This window comes from Penicillium concentricum (genome assembly GCF_028827145.1).
Source record: "Penicillium concentricum strain IBT 3081 chromosome Unknown utg000006l_segment0_segment0, whole genome shotgun sequence".
NCBI lineage: Eukaryota > Fungi > Ascomycota > Eurotiomycetes > Eurotiales > Aspergillaceae > Penicillium > Penicillium concentricum.
Genome location: NW_026622759.1, coordinates 2,312,967 through 2,329,508, shown reverse-complemented (window position 1 = coordinate 2,329,508; position 16,542 = coordinate 2,312,967). Strand labels below are relative to the sequence as shown.

Here is a 16,542-nt window from a genome sequence, read left to right as displayed (position 1 = left end):
AGATACTTCTCAGAATCCGGGACTTATGTTCGGTTCCCATCTTTTTGAGGTGACATGAGTCTTCTTATGGCCGAGCATGATTGGTTGGCCCTGGAAGTTCTTGATTTGCAATCTATACAATGGGGGTTCTTTGAAACCAGATCTTTACTACAGTGCATGTATGCGCAACAAAAATCATAATTTAGTATATTTCTAGACTAAACCATACGCACAATTGCCCCCAATGAAGCTAATATCATCAAGCAAAACATGACCCGTAACGGAAGAATCCTCCGAATCACAAGCGGCGACAATACTCAAGATATCATTCTCCCTCTTTGGTACATAGCTTCCTGTGACCTCTGTCCACTCCCCAAAATTGAACAGCTGTGCCGAGGCAATGCTGCCGATTGTTGCATTGCGGCCCATGTACACATATACCGAGCAGTACTCTGAGCCGGAAGGCGATGGAACCTGAGCCTGGACACTGAATTTGTACTCCGTGTGAGGTTTGAGGTGTCTTAGGCCCTGGGAGATGGTGTTGCCACGGTTTCCTACTGCGGTTTGGAGATCGCTGTGCATATCACTTGGTTAGTGTCTGATATTGCAATTTGGCTGGACTGGAAACAGAGAGGGAGGGAGGTCCTTACAGGTAGTAATCACCACTGTAAGCAATTGCTCCGTTGCTGATTTTGGCCACATTTACGGCGGATGGATGCCATGGAGCCAGGACGCCGGTTTCAAAAGAAGGGTTTGAGACAGGATTACATGATAGAGACATGATTGTTAGAATGACAACTGTGAATGGAATTGCGAAAGAAAAGACAATCCGTCTACTTTTATAGTGCACCTGGTTGAGCCCGTCGGCTTATGTTTGAGACACCTTTGCGGGGGCTGCCGATGATCTACAAATAGGGCTACATATACAGTCACTTATATAAAAATAGCTCGTATTAGGGTTTTAATAAGCTTCGAGAGGGGCTCCATACTCTGACCGTCGAAACATGACCTATTGATTAGGAGGTCCATATTAATCTTACCATACAAATGCTTAGCATAGACTGTCTTTTCCAGCAGGTTCCTTTGCTGCATTGGTAAGTTTATTTGTAAAATTATTATATTTGAGGCAGCATAAATCATCATATTCACGAGCGCTGCTACATACCCCCCCTGTTGATTCGATCTTAAACTAGTATGCTTATATCAACAGGATTTGAAGATGGCACTACCACCAAAGGTCGCCCGTCATTATCACTAGGCTTCAACACCGAGAAAGCTTCCTAGCATGCCACTGTGACTTTAGTGGAAATGTGGGCGTCCTTAGTTCCCCAATCCCACCAGTCGAAGGCTGTTAGGTTAAGCTGGCACCGGATAATATCCCTAGCTTTCGCCTCACTGAGAATGTCGTCGACAATCGTTGAAGATCAGGTCTCTCCCGGGTGAAGACGAACGAAATCTTCATGCTGGCCAGGAAAGATTTCCTTGTCAGGGCCATCAAATATTCCAAGCCCACAACCAAGACCATATGGATACGTTTGCCATGAAAGTTCCATCCCAGTGGTAAGACAAATGGAGTTAAAATGGACATTATGAAGGACGATAGGTCTAGATTTTGTAGAACTGCTTCTGTGATAGGTGAAGTGGACAGTTAAGGGCATTCCATCACGCCGCTCTATGGCAGCCAATGGACCTTCGAGCTTCATAGTTAGGTTTGGGATAGCTTGTCTAATAATGGACGTCAGAATATCCAGTAACAAGAGATTGAAAGTATACTTATGCAGAAGCTAATATGGTTATCGGTATGCCTAAAGCTGGAGGTGGCTCCTCTCCTTCCCGTACAGCAAAGGATAGATGAGAACCGCCGGGAAGGACTAGATCGGGATTTTCTGGCATCGGGGTCTGACGGAGGCGGTCTCGATCTGAATCCCAGGCCCACCTCGTGATTTTTCCACCTGGCCATAGCAAAGTGTACGACTCGCCAGGTCTTAAGTATTCTCGGTAGCGATCCGACAATACATCTATCCACTGGTGGAGTTGACCGGGATGATTTTCAGCATGAAAGTGAATATTGACTCCCGCATTGGCTGGCGGTCGAGAATGGACAGGAAGTTCAACCTTCCGTGGGCCCTGTGGGCCATGGTGGAGGAGAATGAAGCCAGGTGCACAAAACTCATAATTATGCGGATTCCATGCGACTAAGCATGGTCGCTTCTCGTTATCCGCACGTTTGATAACGACTTCAGAAAGATATGGTGATCGTAGCCAAAGCTTGTCATTTCATATCAACTCCAACGAGACTGTTAGGGCATCAGGTCTGTCAAATAGTCAACGATAGTACATTCTGAGAAATGAACTCACACGCGATGTTTCTCCGTCCACACCGGATATGGAGCCACGATGTCGTCCATCATTCTGTGCCCATGAAGTGCCAGTAGGAGTTTCTCATTGCGCAGTCAGGAGCGAATCGGGGGTATGGCGTGGAAAGAAGGACTAGGGGCGCACTTTCCACTAACTACTTCGGGTAGTCTTCTTGACCTACGTTACTGTTCACGCCGAATGAACATCAAGCTCATCGATAATCAAATATACAGACTTTTATAATTGATACAGCTCTCGAGCTTTTTTAATCGAAGGGCCTTGTTTTTGTTTTCTCGTTCTCTCGAAGGGTTCACTCATATCATCAATAGAAATAGGCAAAGTAAAATACAGAGCATCATGTTCCTAGATTCGATCGACGACAATCTGGCGGTGGATGAAGGAAATGATGGCGATGAGGATCTAAATGAAAAGGAGGTCACAGCATTAGGCAGTACCTTGGTACAGTCGGTAAGTTGGTTGATGTTGTTAACACCAAGAAGGCTAAGGCGTACATATGCCGCTGAATACTCGGAGTTCCAGACCGTCTGGCCGAAGGTGACATCCTAGAATAGTATGACATTATTTTAGTATTTCAAAGAAGCATTGAGTTTGGAAATTAGGAGATGAAGACAAGAACGAACCGTAAATGCGGTAAAACGAGAGGAGGTGCCATCGGCCAGAGCAAGTGCTTCATCATTTGCTAGCCGGTAAACGCCTCTAATAGATTAGATATATCAGTTCTTAAAGCTAACGATATTTTCATTATGGCGTAGCCTTACGAAGGGGGTTCAGGCAATACCATTTCGCGGTAGAAATTCATATCCCAAACTCCTGGCGTAGAATCGAATGTTTGGCCTGCTCTAGAAGGATCGACATATAATTGTCGAGCAACGGTGTGCGCTCCAAGTAAGGCGGCAAGATCTCGTGCTGTAAAAGTCTTATTTTGAAAGAGATCAATGAGAAATGTTGCATCCGATGCGTTGTTGCTTGGTATAAGACCCATAGGGTTCGCTTCTCGGCGATCATGACGTCCTACCAAAGTCAGCAACCTAGGACCCAGAGGGCAGGTTACAGTGGCAACATTGTGCATGAACTGCACCAAGTCAGCAGCATTGACACCGTGTTTTGAAAATTTGTTCAATAACTGCAATGCCTTAGTTCGAATCTCTTGGAGGCCATTGTTCTCTGGTCGATTGATTTCATCCGAACTTAGTACCAAGCTGCCATCTGCGCCACCAGTACCGCTGCTTTTGGACCATGCCCCAGCATCATGAAACCCGAGTCTCACAGAGGCTCGAGCAAGGTTATTGCACGTTCCATCGTTGTTACGAAACAACTCGACCAATTCTTGTTGCAAAAAGTCCCAGACGCAACATGAATCAGCCTGACAGAGGGCGGCTCCCAGATCATCAGGTCTATCATAGCTCTACCCACGGCTAAGTTGAGTGCACACACAATAGGGGCAAAAGAGGACGAACCTTTTCCTCTTGGTTCTCGCATGATCCAACACCAGTGATACATTCTCGAACTTGTCTTCCAACTGCGGTTGTGGCCCCATCTGTCAAATCTCCAATCATCTCACTTGTTCCAGTTGTCGATTGCCGGCGTCTTATATCGTTCAGTAGTGTGTCCATCCCAGGAAATCCTGAGGCAATCCCGAGGGATAAGAAGAAGAACATCGTTGTATACTTCATAGTATCTCGTTGAGTGGATAATTGATGCATAGGAATAAAATAGCATTCAGCAGACAATGAATAGCCTCTAAATACTGACGATGGCACGGAAAGCACAGCAAACGCCGAGATGCACTAAAAATAAACGGCAAGGAGAAAGATCCAGCCATCGCCAATATCAAAAGCCTGTTGCCTGGGACCTTGAAAGGCTCTTGGCAATAGACCCGCTACTCTCTCTGCTTAACCAATGCGAAGTTCCGAGTCACTCGTGATAATCTGTGACTTTGAAGCATACATACGCGTAGACCTACCTATATCTCCTAGAAATTGGGTGGATCTCGATTCCAGGGAACCAATGAAAGGTCTATTGTCATCAACTTACCCGGCGCCAAGGTCGGCCGATCACAAGTCTCATGTATCATTGGCTCCTGACGGTGTGGAGTTTCGGCCGAACTACATTGATTGGTCGATATGGAGTTAAAAGTGCATGTAACCTTGGAAGCCCAGATGACTGCCCAGGTGTTTAATATTATTCCATTCCACTCCGGTCAAACATTCGACAGTAAATATGTGCTTTGATAGCAGACTTTTTAGTTTAGCAGTCAACATATTTCTGGGTGGTCATACTGTTTAGTAAAGCATGGGAAGCACCTAGCCAAGTGCTTGTCAAGACGGCCACATTACTGGCTGCGATCAAAACTGGCAAAAGTCCCAGTGCTTTCTGGCATGGTAACTAACGAGACACATTCGAGCCTCTATTGGAGTCAGGTCCATCCTAAGTCGTTAGACTGGCCTAGTTCCCGCACCCATGCTTCCATATCAAAGTTAGGCTGAGTGATATCTTCAAACATCACTGTGCCGTCAAACGAAATGTGATCAGACAATGAAATGCCAGACCCAGAGGTATATCCAAGGATCTCCGAAGGCTGATTGGGAGATTCTTGGACGTGTGCGCCGCCGGAAAATGACTCGTCCATGAACGAAGCCGCAGTAAAACGAGTTGCCTCGTGGGCAGCAGATTCTTGCGAACTGGGCTGAGCCTGTGCGGACGCTTGCATTTTCTGGTGGCAGAGTTTCAAGATTCTTGAGCCCGGTCCTGCTAGAGAGACTCTCTCCTGTGCCAGTTCAAGGCGATGAATGGCTTTCCGGATTGCACGAATGATCCCATGTAGTATACCCATATCTGTAGGCGGATGTTCTAAAGTTGTGACAGACAGAAATATACCGGCATCAAGAGTATAGATACAGAGAGCGTAGATGCTAGAGTAGCTGGTAGCCATCATATCAAAAAGTTGTGCTTGCGCATCCAACGTGGCAAAGGCTGCTTGAGTTGCAGCGTGTCGGCTAGCCATGTGAGTTCTGGCGTGTGGCCTATGCAATGCCATGAGAAACGAGTTTGCGGCGGTCGATATTTGCTGACGTTGTTTGGGTATGTGAGGGTAACTCACATCCCAGGATGTATCCGGATTCATCGGTCGGTGAACAGGTGGAAGACCGCTCAATAAAGACAGAATCTTGTCGTGGATACCTTGAATCAAGGCATAATCTATGAAGTCCTTTTTGTGGGCACCCAAAGACATTACCTTATGGGCCTGCTGACAGATGGCGTATTGGAAAAGATGCGGCGTGAAAGATGAGGGAGGCTCATGTGGAGCTAAAGTCATTGGTATCCTGGTTGATGGGTCCGCTGGTATATCACAATCCAACGGCGGATTAATTGTACAATCACTGACGTTGATAGAGCGTGGTCGGCCTAGAGAAAAGGCCATGTGACTGCTCTTATTAGAATGGCTGGATTGGAGAAGAAACCGATGAGCCTCACCTGTCCCAGGAAAACAACTTAATCCATAGCCTGCGTTTGTACTCATCATACCACAGCTCGGTAAGTGTTTCCTCCAGTGTAGATCGTGGTGTCTGATAAACTTTGCTCTGCTGATGGAAGCCAAGCTCTTGGGCTGTTCTGATTGGGGTGAGAAACTCGTCTACCTTTTGAATTATGCAGAGGCTCACCTGATTGCGCTACCTAGGGCATGCCATGCTTCTCTTCCTCGGCTGCAATTCTTCAACCACAATGCCCTCATGAGATCGTTTTGTACAGTGGTTATCGTAGGATCCAACGCTCCTGCTATGCGTGCGATCTCGACTCCGCTTGTAGAGTAATTGCTGGAAAGACGATCACGCGCGGTGAAACTATCCACTCTTAGAGCACGGCTACAATTCGTGTCCGGCGAGAGGAACTGTAAAGAGACAGCAAGGACATGGAATAACAGTGCCGAGAAATGCAGAAGATCCGGTGGTAGATCAGGAAGCTGGCCATGTTCTGTCAAGCAATCGTTGTGAATACACCAAGAATTGTACAGTTTCTCAAAATAATATTGTTCCAGCACGGCAAAGTACCAATTGGCTTCGGCAAAATAAATGTCGATGAGTTCTCGCACAACCAGTCGATGGGGTAACCTCGCGAAAATACCACAGAGTTCTTGCCTTGTAGCCTCAGGGAGAGGAATGATGCGTTGAAATCTCATAGTCTGAATTTCTTTATCGGCTTCAACCATCTGCTCCTATTTTAGTCATGAACTTACATCAAGCCATAAGACACAAACTGACCTCTTGTATTTTGGACAAGTAGTTCCCGTCATCGGTGTAAGCATACCCGATTTGGTCCCTTAAGCGGTAATCTGCATCAAGTGCCGAAGACTGGTCACCAATTGTTGAAGCAGGCGGGCTTTGCAATACGGGCATATGGCTCCCAAAAGTCACTTCTCCGGCGCTTGAATAATCATAACTACACGCTGTTGGAACATTCCTTCCAACACAATGATTGCATGGTCGTTCACGATCGCACTACTTACAAATTAGCAACCACGCACATATATCATAGTTGATTCGTCGCTAATAAACCTTTTGTTTCCTGCGGCGACATTCTGTACATGCTGTTACGGGTCTTTTTCGATCAGACATTGACTGAGTCTGCATTGTAGCATGGATCCCGCCACACGGCAACCAGCGAAGGGTTCGGCTTCAAATTGGACGCCACCCGGGAACTGTTTGTAGCTTAGTCACCACTCAAGCCATCTGGGCAGCCCTGGAGGTGCCAAGGCGAGTCCCACCCACGTGCTTGCTTTCGTCACCTCGTCACATTCGATATGTCCATCCTCGATCGCAGTAGACCCGAAGCGCTTTTCAGGGCACCCGCATTCGTTCGGTTTGAGCGTATGGTTGAGGCAGAAACCACGTTCAGAAGCGAAGGCATTGCTTGAAGTAATCTTGAGCTCTGGGGAGTTTTGCTGCTATTTTTCCGGCAGAGATCCACCGTAGGTAAGGGCAGCTAGGGTCGGAAAGGAGGCCGTGCGGTGCTGTGGAGAGGCTAGTTTGTTTAGCATTGGACGTCCTTCATTGGACGTCCTTCTCTGATTCGGCAATTCATCGATGTGTGAATAGTGAAAGAGCATCTGAGACAAGGTGAGAAAGAAACCATATGTTGAATTGAACTAATCATTAAGGGAGAGAGAGTAAAGAAGATCAACTAGGTGACAGATCACTAGGCCATGCCCTGCCTGAGGCAGCAAGGCTACCAGAACACATAGAACACATATTAGGGAATTGGGGCAGAGAAAGCGAAAGAGATAGGTTGTAACAGTTCCTCTTCCTTTTTGTCGGTTTTCTACATATCTCTCTAATAATTGAGAGGGCTTTATCCATACTGGCTTCCGTACACTAAACCTGCACTATTCTCTTCGAAAATCAAGGCCATTGGAGCTTTTATACCAGTATAAAGTCTTCAAGTCTCTCAATGCTGCATTGATCGAAGCAGCCAGCCACTTGGCATGATATATCGCAAACACGGAACTTTCCTTCCTGTGTCAGAACTTTGAAGTCCGTTCTTGAAGCTTGGACTGCACAAGTTGATGTGCTCTCATGTGACTCTGAAAACAGCAAGTAAACAACAAAAATACGCCGAAAAGAAGAGGTATTTACAAGGTAGTTTCAAATCCTTCTAGGACTCTGCTGTAGCGAAACCTTCGTTCCAATGTTGATGAAATCGAGACAACAATTATTCCTGAAACTGTCAAATTTATCCAGGTACGAGAGGCCAATTTCTTCACCATCTTTCCAGTTTGTCTTTTTCAAGCTATAGCAAAGCGCGAGGATGTCATCAAACTTGGAACTGTAGTCACCATCGAACACGGTGCTATACCGAGCTTTCAGCTCGTTCAGATCAGAGGCGCAGTTCGGGGATAAGGTTGCATGAAAAGAGGGAGGCTGGACAATTGCAGCGAGAGTGGAAGTCTGGCTGAGCAATAACGCGAGTATGAAAAGCAAGGAATAAAGCATGAGAGGATATGTATTTTGCTTTTCTTTAGAGAGTCGTCAAAATGAAGGTTTTACCTCGCCCTATACGTTTAAAGGCTGGGACCAAGCGAAGTATAAGTATCCTCGGAGTTGCTGATAAGCTCTCTATGCTGTAAGTCTTTTTGCTATTTGTTACTTACATTCTGTTAGTTCTAATTTGGCCAAGACATTACGCATTACTTCGGCCGATGAGGACCCACACGACGCACGAATATCAAACATCGTTGTAGACCAAGCTTCCAGATGTAGATCGACACAAGATTTCGGCCGAAAAATGGGATTCATCGGTAGTCCCAAATGAGATTACTGGTAATGAATACTCAGATTTCGGAAGATTATTTCCATGCTCAGACAATGCCAATGTTCAATGGCTTGGAAGGGCAGGCAGCATCGTTATAAAGTATTGGGGCTTTAAGGATTGTGGAGGTTATACTACAAGGTCAGCCATCTACATATCTCCGCTGTTTTCTCGACGGAGTTAAGCCGAACTAGTCAGTGCGATAGCCCTACTACGTACTAGCTTGATGAGCACCTAGAATGCAGCGTGATTTCTCGCATCCCAATTTCTCGTCTACCCTCGAGAAGTTCTCTTTAGAGCTCGAACGGAGAGATACCTGGTCGGGGATAAGTGATCCCAAACTGCGGAGAAAGCTACAGAATCGGTTGAATCAGAGAGCTTATCGTATGTGCAATTCCACCCGTTTTAATGAACAAGTCCCAGACAATTAGCTAACCCGAAGACAGGAAAACGAAGGCTTGCCCAAAGTGATCAAGTTACCGAAGGTCGACTCGTCTCCCCACCCAACACCCGATGTCAAACACAACGCCCAGCAAGGTGGCTGTCAGCTAAGGAAGCCGAATTTCTCTCGGAGCAATTCAGCAAATCTTCATTCCAGAGTTATACGCGAGGCTCCTCTACAGCGGGCCACCTAATAATACTCACCAAACTCAATGTATACCGCGCATTTATCCAAAATCTCTCCACCCTTGGGATAATACCTCACCTTGATTGGAGATCGGAGAATACAATATCTCCATTCAACATCTGTGCACGAGAGAAAATCGACGACACGACGCTGCCGGTCAGTCTACGGCCGACGCAGATACAGTACGAAATCCCCCATCATCCCTGGCTAGACTTTTTTCCGTTTCGCAGAATGCGAGACAACCTGATTTCTGCCCGTGATAAGCTGGATGAAGGTCAATTATGCGTCGATATCATGGGATTTTGGGACATCTCGACGAAGAGTTGTGGTCTGCTGGTATGGGGAGAGCCTTCGGATCCAAAGAGTTGGGAGATTACAGAGGAATTCTTGAAGAAATGGCCGTGGGTGATGTGCGGAGTGCCGGAGCTAATTGAGTCTACAAATTATTGGCGAAGAAAGCGAGGAGAGGAAGTGATTTTTCGATATATTTGAATTGTTAGCCTTGATGCTTCTATTGAACTATACGTAACCATACGCATAGAGACAACACATAGTACTCGCATGTTTTAGTATCCAAATATGACATTCTATCAAATTAAAAAAGCCACACACATACAGGCTTGGATGCTTCAATAGATATGAATATCCAGTCACCTCAAAATGGCGTTTGTATACGTATTGTCTGTAGAGATTCCCGTCCACGGGTGCTCAGCGAGCGCTTCGAGCCCCGGGGAGCCTTGAAAGCGATCCTATACCTGTGTCTCTGTCAATCTGTCCATATTCCTATATTCACTGTGCAAGAGCGTCTAATAAATAAACCAAATACATCTATAGGTTTTTCTTTGATTTGGAACTGTCGGAATGCCTCGGCCGACCGCCCGCCAAACGCCGATAGGCCGGGGATTGAAACGTCACTCTTCATTCCACCATTTCTTAGCATGACTCCCACAAGATCGACAAAAACAAGTGGTCTAGCCTCACTGGCTTGTACCGAGTGCAGAAAACAGCATCTAAAATGTGACGCCAGCAAACCATCATGTTCGCGGTGTGTTCAAAATGGACTTCTCTGTCAATATCTACCCTCTCGAAGGGGCGGACGCAGGAAATCCCGAGTTGAGAGTCCATATCAACGCCACCCGCAAACCGTCAATGTCAATGTCAGTTTTTCTTCTTCTTCTTCACAATCATTTACTAACATTCAGTCTAGACCCGGTACCAGTCTGCGGTCCCTGTTCTGCCAATAGCTCCTGTGCAAACCCCGCCAGATTCGCAGACAGGCAGACAGACAGGACTGGATATTCCCACTGAACCGGTCTCCTGGCCGGTGATGCTTGCGGGAAATGCTCCTGTTCAGCAACCTGTGGACCCAGCAAGCAAAGTGTCACTCCATGACGAGCGCCTGCCTCGGTTGTACTATGAGAATTTCCATGTCGCACATCCGATCTTGGTGCCCAGCTCCTTGTATCATGACCACAATTACCCCCACTTCTTACAGCTAGCTGTGCATTTTGTGGGCTCTCATTATATTGCATCTATTCCAAGCCAGCCATATAAGGAACAAGTCGTGGCTGAGCTGAAGACAAACCCCGATCGATCGGCATCCATGGTCCAGGCTTGGCTACTATATTCCATTGCTCTGTACGCCCGCGATGAATGGGCGGAGGCACAAGATGCCCTCTCTCATAGCATTGATATTGCTCTGGAGCTTGGCATGAACCGTTGGTCATTCGCTTCATCCACAACCCCCGAAAGATCTCTTGAAGCCGAAAGCATGCGACGAACATGGTGGGAACTATACGTCACCGATATTTTCATGGCAGTCCCGCTCAAAACCACGACATTTCGATGTAGCACTGTGCCACCTGAGGTGGCCTTGCCGTGCGAAGAGTCAGCATATAATTGTGGAGGTGATATCCCGAAACCTCGCATGATCATCGAGTTCAAGCGGAGGATTCTCGCGGCAGAGGATACTGTCTTTTCATCCTTCAGCTATCGTATCGAGGCCACGACAATCTTATGCCGGGTTCTTGTCCTGAACCGACTACGCGACTGTCACCGCGATCATCTCCAAGCTGTCGAAAATGCACTAGTGAGCTGGATCAACCACCTACCGCCCAAAAAGCTCGACATTGTTGATTCATACGGCAACGTGGACGAAATGATGTTCCAAGCGCATTTGACAATAGCCTATGCCGCCATGCTCCTCCACTTACCCCGAAGTGACCTTCCATCTGTATTGTCCCAGTCACAACCAGACGATCGCTTCTGGCCTGGCCTGACTGGCCAGCTCTCATCAACATTTACCCGTCTAGTCCATAGTATCAAAGCAACAGAAGCCTCGAGGCGGATATCGGATTCCATATCTGTTTGTCCAAACGTCTCGAAGCACACTCCCTTCATCATCCCCGCCTTGGCTCTCTGCGGACTCATCCAGCTCGCCACGTCCACCAGTCATTCCGAGGAGTGTTTTGACCATCATTGCAACCGTGTCACACTCATTCTAGGATGTCTCAAGAGTACCCAGCGGACATGGAAACTAGCCGAGTCCCTATACCATGCTCTTCGATCTTCTGCGGCGGAAGTCTTGTCAGATTCGATGGAAAAATGGAACGCAGAACCACTACATCGATTCACCCCGGCAGCCACAACGCCTAATGACCAAGACCGACCCAGCACCGGTGCCAACCCCGTCCCAGTTATGCCAGACGGACATGATTTCATGCCGCCGGAGTTTTCCCCGGCATTTATCGATCCGACTTGTTACAATGCTTCGTTTTTCAGCGCTATTCCTGATTTTGATATGAATTAGATCGGTTATACCCGGGAGCCAATGTAGTAATTCAATATATTCAAATAAAAAAAACAAAGAACTTATTACGCTCGATGTCATTTTTACCTAACAGTTTCTAGGGTAAATATCAGCTGGTCTCATTCAGCAAGCTATGGATTAAGTATCGGGCCTCAATTAAGTAAATGCCAATGATACGTAATAATGATAGGGGTCCAAACATTTCTTCGAGGATTTCGATATGTCAAACGCCGATTGGACTTTTTTTTGAGTCGCCGACCGCGCCAGTAAGACATTTGATTGGTCCGTTGGAAGTCCCTCGGTGTTCCATTCGGGAGGCCACGCATAGCAACATCTTGTGCGACGACCGGGCAATTCTTGTGAATATAAATAAGTACACCTGGTAGATAAAGACTAAGTAACATCAATGTTGCAAATAGTATGAATTGAGTCCAGTGTTGTACCCAAAGCAGTTCATGGTCTACAGTAAAAAGTCCGATAGTACGGAGTATAATCCTATGCGCTTTTCACTCTCACAATCATACCTCGGGAGATATGGCCAGAATACTCACCGACTATTCCTTCATTGAATCTGCGTTGATCGAATATCCGCTGATAACCGTGATAACGATCTGTGTGTTGACATTCGCAGTTGATGACATAGGGATCTGCTACATGCCCAAATTGTTCGCCGATGCATTGATCTACGAAGTCGGATTAGTATGCACATATGTGTTAGACTAATCTTACATCATGAATCATACGAGAGTACTAGACGGTTGGACTGCAGCTGCATGTCTACATGTTTACGTTGGGTTTGGGTGGCGTTGACAACTTTGGGATCATTTCATTCCGAAGCGGTTTTTAGATTGGAATTCGAGAATTTGAGAGCGATAAAAAAGTTCGTTGAAAGCTAGAAAGACGAGTCTAAAAAAGCGTCTACATATGTAGCTTGTTTCAAGTTCTACTCAATTATTGTAGGGGATACCAACGGTTGTAATGCGAATAGATACGAATTTTACAGATCTAGCATTCTAGCATTCTCAACATCTTCTCAACATCTTCTCCCTTTTTTTTCAACATATATTACTCGTCACCTAGAATTACATGTGCAGGCCTCTGGGTACTACAAGGCGAGACTGTAATCGGTCTGGGGCGCTGGAATGCAATGTATTGGATCAATCGGCGATTGAGATCCCTTTTATAATTGAGATCGCACGGAGGAATTCAGGGGGAAACAGATACCAATTGCTTCCAGAGATATAACTCATCCGTGAATCCTCTTCATTAGTGCCCATTATCTTCTAAGAATATTTCTTTCCAACATCTTCAAAACTTCCATCCACAATGCCCGCTGTTCTTCCCTTAATCCCGCTTGGCACCAGCCTATCACTAGGAAACAAGCACTACAAACCCCAGTACAGCCTAGATGATCTTGTACAAGATATCAAGGTCTACCTAGGCAAGAGTGGTGGTATCTCGTCAGTAGACGTGGACAACGAATACCTGATCTCGCTGGCGCAAAAGTATATCTCTGATCCGAACGACTGGGCCCGATTTTATTTCAACGACACCAGCAAGAATTACACCCGCAATGCCATCGAAAACATTAACCAAAAAGCAAATATCGTGAGTTCTATTCACAATCTTATCTATATCCTGTCAATATTGGATCTCAAGAATTAGATATTAACCCATATCCAGCTCCTCCTCGTCTGGAACCCCGGGAAAGGTTCTCCCGTCCACGACCACGCCAATGCACACTGCATCATGAAGGTCTTAGCTGGCACGCTACAAGAGACTATCTACAACGTTCCCGATCAGGACGCTGATCTTGGTGGTCCGTTGGAAATCAAGTCTGATACGAGACATACCATGAATGACGTCGCTTATATCTCGGATGATATCGGTCTACATCGCGTTCATAACCCGAGTAGTGACCAAGTTGCTGTTTCTCTTCACTGTTAGTGTTGGACTACAAGATTGAAGTGCAATTGAGTACTGATGAGTGTTTCTAGTATATACCCCGCCTAATGCTGCCGACTATGGATATAATATTTACAACGAAGTGACAGGCAAGGCAAGCTTTGTACAACAGGCTCAAACCGTTCCTCAGAAAGAATGAGGGCATCGGAGACGAGAATGATGGCCTGGTTTGATCTCTTTTTTTTTTCTCTTTTCATTTTGTATGCGCCGTTAGCCTGTCAGATACCATATTCTATTTCGCTCGGCGCTGGCGCTGGCAATACTGTTCTGCTGTTCTGCTGTTCTGCTGTTCAACTCAATACTATGGAGTCATTTGATATACATGTTTCAAACAAATTGATGAATTGTCCAATATATGGCTAAGTTCCTATGAGTTGATTTGACTTAATGGGGTCATTTCGTCCTCCCGACTAAAGACTCTTTATATAGCCCCAATTCCTCATCGGGTTTTGGCAAAGGCCGGACTCTGCTCCATTTAAAGTATTTGTACTCCGTAGATCATATGAGGCTCCCCGGTCGTACAAGTCGATGAATCATATATTGTCTCATGTCGGGAGTCGGAGCCCATCCTCCGAGATTTCCGCGGGTTTTGCGGGCTTTGGACAGAGTGCGGGTACTAGGATGTAAATCGGAGATTATTATATTAAACTTATCGATACATTCATAGACTGAATGCAACAAAATTTAAAGATTCATATTTCACAATGTTCAAAGCTCTCATTCCCCGGTCCATAACAGCAAAGTCGGTCGCGACCGTCACTTTACTAGGCGTTGGAGCTTATTGCGCCCAATCACGTCTTATATCAACCGCCAATGCAGAGTCAAATGAGTCTCTCAAAGTCTTCTCGGGATTTGGATTTACAACATTGCGCTTGAAAAGCACGAAAGATGTAAACCACAACACGAAACGACTCGTCTTCGAGTTTCCAGATGAGCACGCCACAAGCGGATTATCATTGACCTGTATGGGCCCGAATTAAACCAATTATTTCTTCAAGTGTATATACTAACAGACTGCAGCGGCACTCCTCACTATATCCCGTCCCGAAGGGCGCTGGTTCCCTGTACTACGTCCATATACACCCATCAGCGATCTAAGTACGAGCAATACCCTATGTCATGCCCCGACATAACGATAAACTAACAAACAACAGATCAAGAAGGACAGATCGAGCTGATGATCAAGAAATATCCAAACGGCAAAGCGAGCAGCCACATCCACTCCCTCACGCCAGGAGACACCCTTACATTCGCAGCGGCACTCAAAGGACACGCATGGACACCGAACCAATCCCCGCAGGTCTACCTCATAGCAGGCGGAGCTGGTATTACCCCAATCTACCAGCTGGCGCAGGGTATTCTCAATAACCCAGCCGACAAAACCAAAATCAACCTTGTCTTCGGTGTCAATACTGAGCAGGACTTGCTTCTACGAGAAGAGCTGGAGAGCTTTAAGGCGCGCTTCCCGGGTCGCTTTGACTATATTTACACGGTCAGCCACCCGGAGGGACAGGGTAATGGTTTCAGGAAGGGATATGTTACCGAGGAGCTGTTGCGGGAGGTTGTGAAGGCCGATGGCGATGCGAAGGTCTTTGTTTGTGGGCCTCCTGCTATGGAGGATTCGTTGGTTGGATCGAGATCCCAGAATGGGATCTTGGCTCGACTTGGGTTTGCGAAGGGTCAGATTGTGAAGTTTTAGTTTATGGCCCTGCGTGTTCTATTAATGTATTATACTTCATATATAGGGCCTGGGCCCAGCCAGCATGTGAAAGAGAAGGAAAACCAGTGGTAAATTTCAGAAGAGAATGAAAGAAAAGTATTTACTAGAAATTTATCATTCTACTTGAGCGACTGGGTGTCCAGAGTGAGTGATCGTCTGGGATATATGGCTCTTATACAAGAATGGTTCCCATCTCCCATTCCCTCTTCGACTTCGTAGAGAGGATAGTTAATCCGATATTTAGACCTGATTCAACTATTCCGACATATTACGGATTAAGCCCAATGCTACATAGATACATTCCGTATTGCGCTAGTGGAAACAATGACGCGGCCTCCCGATTTACAAACATTCGTCGTCAGCCTCATGCCGCGCCATCTCTGATTTAATTGTATACGTAGGTGTGCTGCTTTTGAGCTTGCTCAATAATATTCCCTCAGCTGCTCCACCGCCACGTTTCCCATTCGCCCCGAGGGAAAAAGGTCCCAAATGTAAGTAGCAGCGGTGTGGACGTTGGATAACGAACGGGGTATCAGGATGATTGTAACTGAATTAGAGGTTCACACTATACACGGAGACGTGGATTTTGTAAAATATAACGAAACGAACCCGAAGATATATCCCGGATTGTGATAATACATAGGATGAGAAGAAAGATGTACAGAGGTCAGCTCGAGTCCCCATAGAAAAACAGTATGTAAACAGCCCGGATATATGCAGAAAAGTCACTCGAGCGCAAGCATGATATGTACATATGAC

The 16,542-nt window shown here is 46.2% G+C and overlaps 8 protein-coding genes across 8 annotated transcripts; 4 read left to right on the top strand and 4 right to left on the bottom strand.

Moving 5' to 3' along the window:
• Positions 1–192: 192 nt before the first annotated feature.
• N7517_011095 (carbohydrate binding domain-containing protein) lies at positions 193–760 on the bottom strand (the record flags this gene model as incomplete). Its single annotated transcript, XM_056728818.1, has 2 exons — positions 193–553; positions 630–760. The coding sequence occupies 2 exons, from the start codon at positions 758–760 to the stop codon at positions 193–195; spliced, it is 492 nt and encodes a 163-aa protein (XP_056574633.1).
• Positions 761–2,700: 1,940 nt separating this feature from the next.
• N7517_011094 (heme peroxidase) lies at positions 2,701–4,031 on the bottom strand (the record flags this gene model as incomplete). Its single annotated transcript, XM_056728817.1, has 5 exons — positions 2,701–2,757; positions 2,850–2,900; positions 2,979–3,054; positions 3,117–3,763; positions 3,816–4,031. The coding sequence occupies 5 exons, from the start codon at positions 4,029–4,031 to the stop codon at positions 2,701–2,703; spliced, it is 1,047 nt and encodes a 348-aa protein (XP_056574632.1).
• Positions 4,032–4,774: 743 nt separating this feature from the next.
• On the bottom strand, positions 4,775–5,674 carry N7517_011093 (fungal specific transcription factor domain-containing protein; the record flags this gene model as incomplete). The annotated part of the gene is made up of 1 exon (XM_056728816.1): positions 4,775–5,674. The coding sequence occupies one exon, from the start codon at positions 5,672–5,674 to the stop codon at positions 4,775–4,777; it is 900 nt and encodes a 299-aa protein (XP_056574631.1).
• Positions 5,675–5,828: 154 nt separating this feature from the next.
• Positions 5,829–6,752, bottom strand: N7517_011092 (fungal specific transcription factor domain-containing protein; the record flags this gene model as incomplete). Its single annotated transcript, XM_056728815.1, has 3 exons — positions 5,829–5,970; positions 6,021–6,571; positions 6,618–6,752. The coding sequence occupies 3 exons, from the start codon at positions 6,750–6,752 to the stop codon at positions 5,829–5,831; spliced, it is 828 nt and encodes a 275-aa protein (XP_056574630.1).
• A 2,148-nt stretch (positions 6,753–8,900) lies between these two features.
• N7517_011091 (bZIP transcription factor) lies at positions 8,901–9,781 on the top strand (the record flags this gene model as incomplete). The annotated part of the gene is made up of 2 exons (XM_056728814.1): positions 8,901–9,045; positions 9,108–9,781. The coding sequence occupies 2 exons, from the start codon at positions 8,901–8,903 to the stop codon at positions 9,779–9,781; spliced, it is 819 nt and encodes a 272-aa protein (XP_056574629.1).
• A 544-nt stretch (positions 9,782–10,325) lies between these two features.
• N7517_011090 (fungal specific transcription factor domain-containing protein) lies at positions 10,326–12,098 on the top strand (the record flags this gene model as incomplete). The annotated part of the gene is made up of 2 exons (XM_056728813.1): positions 10,326–10,334; positions 10,497–12,098. The coding sequence occupies 2 exons, from the start codon at positions 10,326–10,328 to the stop codon at positions 12,096–12,098; spliced, it is 1,611 nt and encodes a 536-aa protein (XP_056574628.1).
• A 1,326-nt stretch (positions 12,099–13,424) lies between these two features.
• Positions 13,425–14,202, top strand: N7517_011089 (Cysteine dioxygenase type I; the record flags this gene model as incomplete). Its single annotated transcript, XM_056728812.1, has 3 exons — positions 13,425–13,706; positions 13,782–14,040; positions 14,096–14,202. The coding sequence occupies 3 exons, from the start codon at positions 13,425–13,427 to the stop codon at positions 14,200–14,202; spliced, it is 648 nt and encodes a 215-aa protein (XP_056574627.1).
• A 565-nt stretch (positions 14,203–14,767) lies between these two features.
• N7517_011088 (cytochrome b5 reductase family protein) lies at positions 14,768–15,762 on the top strand (the record flags this gene model as incomplete). The annotated part of the gene is made up of 3 exons (XM_056728811.1): positions 14,768–15,026; positions 15,084–15,161; positions 15,218–15,762. The coding sequence occupies 3 exons, from the start codon at positions 14,768–14,770 to the stop codon at positions 15,760–15,762; spliced, it is 882 nt and encodes a 293-aa protein (XP_056574626.1).
• Positions 15,763–16,542: the final 780 nt, after the last annotated feature.